General features: G+C 50.6%; 1 protein-coding gene across 2 annotated transcripts in view; it reads right to left on the reverse strand.

Annotated features, from left to right (window-relative positions):
• Positions 1-1,572, reverse strand: part of LOC107094245 (PR domain zinc finger protein 1-like) — a 9,149-nt gene extending 7,577 nt beyond the window's left edge. Inside the window, exons 1-2 of one of the 2 annotated variants that reach the window (XM_015389760.1) lie at positions 1,415-1,572; positions 950-1,263 (exon numbers count right to left, since the gene is read on the reverse strand). In XM_015389760.1, coding sequence (XP_015245246.1) covers positions 950-1,120 — 171 coding nt within the window. In that variant the 5' untranslated portion in view covers positions 1,121-1,263; positions 1,415-1,572. The remainder of the gene's footprint in view (positions 1-949; positions 1,264-1,414) is intronic. The other variant, XM_015389761.1, reaches the window with a different exon arrangement.
• Positions 1,573-4,659: the final 3,087 nt, after the last annotated feature.

Genomic DNA, 4,659 nt, shown 5'->3' on the forward strand with positions numbered 1-4,659 from the left:
CCCCTCATGGTACAGCCACCCGTTGCTGAAACCCCATCTGCCACGTGCCTGTGACTGATTTCCTGGTGCAAACAGCTTCCACTCTGAGCGCAGCTTTCCTGCTGATCCTCCTAATAACCCAACACGCCTTTCCAAAGTTCAGCGCCGCGTCCCGCTGGAAGGAGCGGCTGCATGCTCACCATCATCACAGCAACAGGTGCAAAAAAGACCCCAGGGCTAGTTACTGATTCTCTAGTTGGGGTGATAAAGTTCCTGCACTAAACGTGAACGTTAAACATCATCGATTGCACATCAGCAAAGAGCCCAACAAGGAGATGGACCTTCCATGACTTCACAGTTTGATTTTATCTGCAGCAGCAGCAGCGGCGGCTGCAGGCAGAGGAGGAACAGATGAGAGTCTGAGAACTGCAGAAGAGGAACAGGAGCAGAAAGTGACGCCTTGGTGAGGACAAAAAAGGAAGGGGGCATTAACCACAGACTGAGTGTTGATACAGAACAAGTGAGTGTGACTCTCTGCTCCCTCTTCCTTTAAAGATAATGAATCTGTCCTCAGACACACTAACAGCCCAGCCCCGGTGCACCATGGGAGGCCTGAAACTGACCCAGGCCTGCTGGAGACACTCTGCTCTCCTCAGCTGCTGGTTCTGATGGTTCAATTCTATTCAGTTTATTTCTATAGCTCCAATTCCCATCATGTCATCTCAGGTCACTTTATAGATCCAGATCAACCAGATCATCCAGTCAGATTGATTCAAAGTTTTCTATCTAAGGAAAACCAGCTGATTGCATCGACTCATTGACTCTTCAGCAATCCCTCACACTAAGCATGGTGTGTTTTGGTCCACAGCGGATGGCTGAATGAGATCATGTGAACCCAGAGCTGAAGCTGAGCGCTGCGCTAAAACCTGCTGTAGCATGAAGCTGCTCAGCTCACAGCAGCTGACCTTACCTCGTTGTCCTCCCCGTAGTGGAAGGTGAGGTTTCTGGGTATGGAGGTCATTGCTTTGGGCAGACTGAAGCTTGGGTCCGACACCTGGTCCGGAACGATGTAGGTGCAGTTGAGGGCAAAGTCCGCATCCCTCCAGGAACTCACGTCTGACGATGTGCTCTCCAGCTTCATGTTCCACAGGACTGTTGGTTTTTGGATGATAGATTCAGACTTTGGTCTTTAGGTTTAGGTCTCGCCACTTTGGTGTGAGATTACTTTGGTTCTGCTGGGGGGGGGGGGTCCCTTCTTCAGCTCTGATGGTTAAAGCTCAAGATCTAGACAGACAGAAACAGAAGGTAGAGATTGCTGAATAGATTAGAGAGAACATCCAGAGAAACCTTTGAGATTGTAGGAATATCTGCTGCTTCCTTCCATCCAACGCTCTGCATCAATAAACACAATAAAGAAAAACATCTTCTGACTTACCGTCACTCATTGGTTCAGCTGCTGGACCTTCATGTCTTTGGCATCATCATCATCATCATCATCATCCCCTGCCTGCCCAACCTTTGCTCTGGTTCTTCTGGTTTCCCTTCAGCCTGTTGTCACTGTTTCAGCCTGACCAGATTCTCCTGATCCAGGACAGCGGCAACAGTTTTAGCTCGGTGTGCCGTCCAATCAGCAGCCGCCGTGGTCACATGATGAGCCGTCTGACACGCCGCTGCTGCTTTGGACAACAACACAGGGTGACGTGGTGCGGCTGAGCAGCAAGTGGTTGTTGTGATGAGTGCTTCCACGTGTCCACGCACGCGCGCACACAAAGAAGACGTCTTAATGAATGAATAAAGGAGCAGCAGATGGCTGGACTGGTGCCACTGGAAAACACTCAGGGACTTTTGCTTGGTTTGGCACTTAATGAGCAATCTGCTGCATCGCCCTGACCTACATCCTGCTCCACACACCGCTCTGCTGGGATTCAGTCTGGGCAGGATGTTGGAGCAGAATGACCAGCTTCACCTGTGCAGGTACAGATGTTGGTCCAGGTCAGACCCCCCCCCCCGGGCCGGCAGCAGGGAACAAACAAAGCTTTCCTGGCCTGCTGGTTGCAGCAGAAGTGACTCGTTCCTTTATGAACGTCGCTCCTCTTTGGCCCAGTTTCACAGACGTTAAAGTTTAGAAGCAGTAATGTTATAAAAGGGAAGCTCTGTGCTGCGGCCGCCAGAGAGAAGCGGCGGTGAATGGAAGCCATCATGCTGAATAACCTCTGAACACGTCTAGATGTGTTTCAGAGGCTCGCCCTCCATCCCTCCCTCCATAACTTGGCTGACGGTAAATTGGCTGCCATATGGTGCGGCTGCCTTTCCAACATGCAGCTTTAGTGAGCGGTGTGGCGTGGGGGGTTAAACCTGGAGGTAGGGCGGGGGGACGGGAGGATTTGGGCTCTTTCACTGACCCGCGCCTGGCTGGGCTAATTTCTCTAATTTGCAGACAGTCTGGGCTCAGGCTCAGAGGCTAAAGAGCCGTCGCTCCGGCACAGCGGGTCAGCCCACTCATGGCGCTCCTTGACACGTCGGGGACAAGCAAGAGTTCAGACTGACTTTTTCCATGAAGGGAATCCTCGCTGCTGGCGGGCCATGATCCAAGTAGGCCCAGAGCACAGAGCCGATGGGAGGGAGGCAGATGAGCTCAGAGGATCAGAGAAGGAAGACCTGAGGTCAGCTGTCTGAGACCAAATGATGCCACCTGCGCACCTGGCTGTTTTGTAACAGTCTGCTCTAGATCAGCACCAGTTGAAATGGTGGTTTGGCTCAGATGTCCGTTACAGAGCAGAGAAAGCAGCCGGCTGCTCGCCAACACACCCAAGTCGTTCCAATCTTAGAGGCAGAAGTTATTTGTTCCTTTGCTGCTCTGGTTTTTCATCTCATCCACTCCTGTTTCTATGCGCCTGATTCCCATTAAAACCAACAGACTGAACTGGCTGTGTGCAAACATGACAGTCAGCGTTTGGCTGCGTATTTAATGCATTAACACATCAAACAATCTCACAACAAACCCTGCAACAGCTCCGCTTCTCAGCGGCGCACCTGGACACTAAAAACACTAAACGCTGCCTGGTTCAGTCTGTCACAAACACCCAGTTTCTACCAGACCTAGAGATTCATCCAACAGAAGCTGTCCGACAGCACAGCTTAGGCTAAAGGAAGTCCCCGGAATATGTCAGTCAGCAAAGGGTCGGTAAACGTTTGGACGTCCAGGAACCGCAGAGAGAACCATCATTCACACAGGAGGAAGACATGGAACAGCGGAGAACGTCCCACGACTGGGACATACGCCGAAACCAAGAGGTCAGCAGTGGGAGGTCAGAGAAGGAACCAGAAACACTCGTTAAGCACTTGGTTCCCCGAGTTAAAGTCCTGAGTTTCAGACTCTGGCCTCCATCCAAGCCCAGAACCTCAGCTGAACGTCACACCTGCGGTTAAACATGGCGGTGATCTAATCTTCGCTGCTGCCATGAACGTCCTGAAGAAGCTGGATGGTGACGAAACGTCCACAGCTGTTGATTGGTCGATGGAGGACCAAAGCTCACTGGGTCCACTAATAAAGGTGTCTGAATGGCCTAGTCAAAGTCCAGATCTATATCTGGCTTAGAGGCTGTAGCTGGAGCTGAAACAGTCTGTTCCAGATGGATGGATGACGGACAGATGGACAGATTCAATAACATCTAGGTGTATTTACGATCGATATAAAACGTGTCCTTTATCAGCGCCTGATCGGTTTGTCCTTCAGCTCGCAGCTTTGTCCCGTTCTCTGATGCAATCTTTGATAACTGGGGATTTTTCCTGAGACTGAGTTTAACCTTGTTCCTTTCCCTGACTGGAGCATCCATGGATCAGACTTTGTTTTGCTGTTTCAGGGAAACCCAGAAACCTCCATGAAATCATCCTGGAGCTCCGCTTCCTTAGAACTGCTGTTTTTATAGCTGCTCACCAGCGTCGTATGTTCAGCAGAAACTGAAGGCATGCTGAACATGTGACGCACCTGCTGAGGAGTCACCCATGCATGCACTTCCTGTCACCCATGCATGCACTTCCTGTTAGCAGGAGAGAGCATCACTCAGCTGGAAGCAGCATGTTCAGGTTTGATGTGCAGCTCGAGGCACCAGGCTGATAGTTTGGATTATCAATCTGTGCTGCAGTAATCTGTCATCTCAGCTTTCTACAGACGGAAGATGTTGCATTTAGCGGCTAAGGTTGAGCTCAAACTTTGGACAGTAGACCTGCAATAATCCACTTTATCCCAGATTGATAAAGCTAGCTGCGCTGCAGCGCCTACATCAGCACCCATCAGCACTGGTCCAGGTTCCACAGCCAGGATGAAGGCCATGTTCTCCCTTCTAAGAGAGAGTTGGACTAATTTAAACATTTGGATTCTTCTTTAATCAGTTTTAGGATTATTGGAATCTCTAATTTCACCTCAAATCTTTCCTAAGCAGCATCAAAGACCAGCTGAGCTCCTTTCATCCTGAGTTTAACTACAGATGTTTGTTTATGGCCTCCAAGGTTCTGTGGGGAACATAAGAGAACAATCATCATCATCATTGCCACTGCCACTCTGGGTCCCTGAGCCAGACCCTTAACCCCACACTGCTCCCCGGGCGCCGAACAATGGCAGCCCGCTGCTCCCTGAGGGGAGGGGGTTAGATGCAGAGAGGGGAGTGTGTTGCTCTGTAC

The sequence above is a fragment of the Cyprinodon variegatus genome, unplaced genomic scaffold (genome assembly GCF_000732505.1).
Source record: "Cyprinodon variegatus isolate N-32 unplaced genomic scaffold, C_variegatus-1.0 Scaffold472, whole genome shotgun sequence".
Taxonomy (NCBI): domain Eukaryota; kingdom Metazoa; phylum Chordata; class Actinopteri; order Cyprinodontiformes; family Cyprinodontidae; genus Cyprinodon; species Cyprinodon variegatus.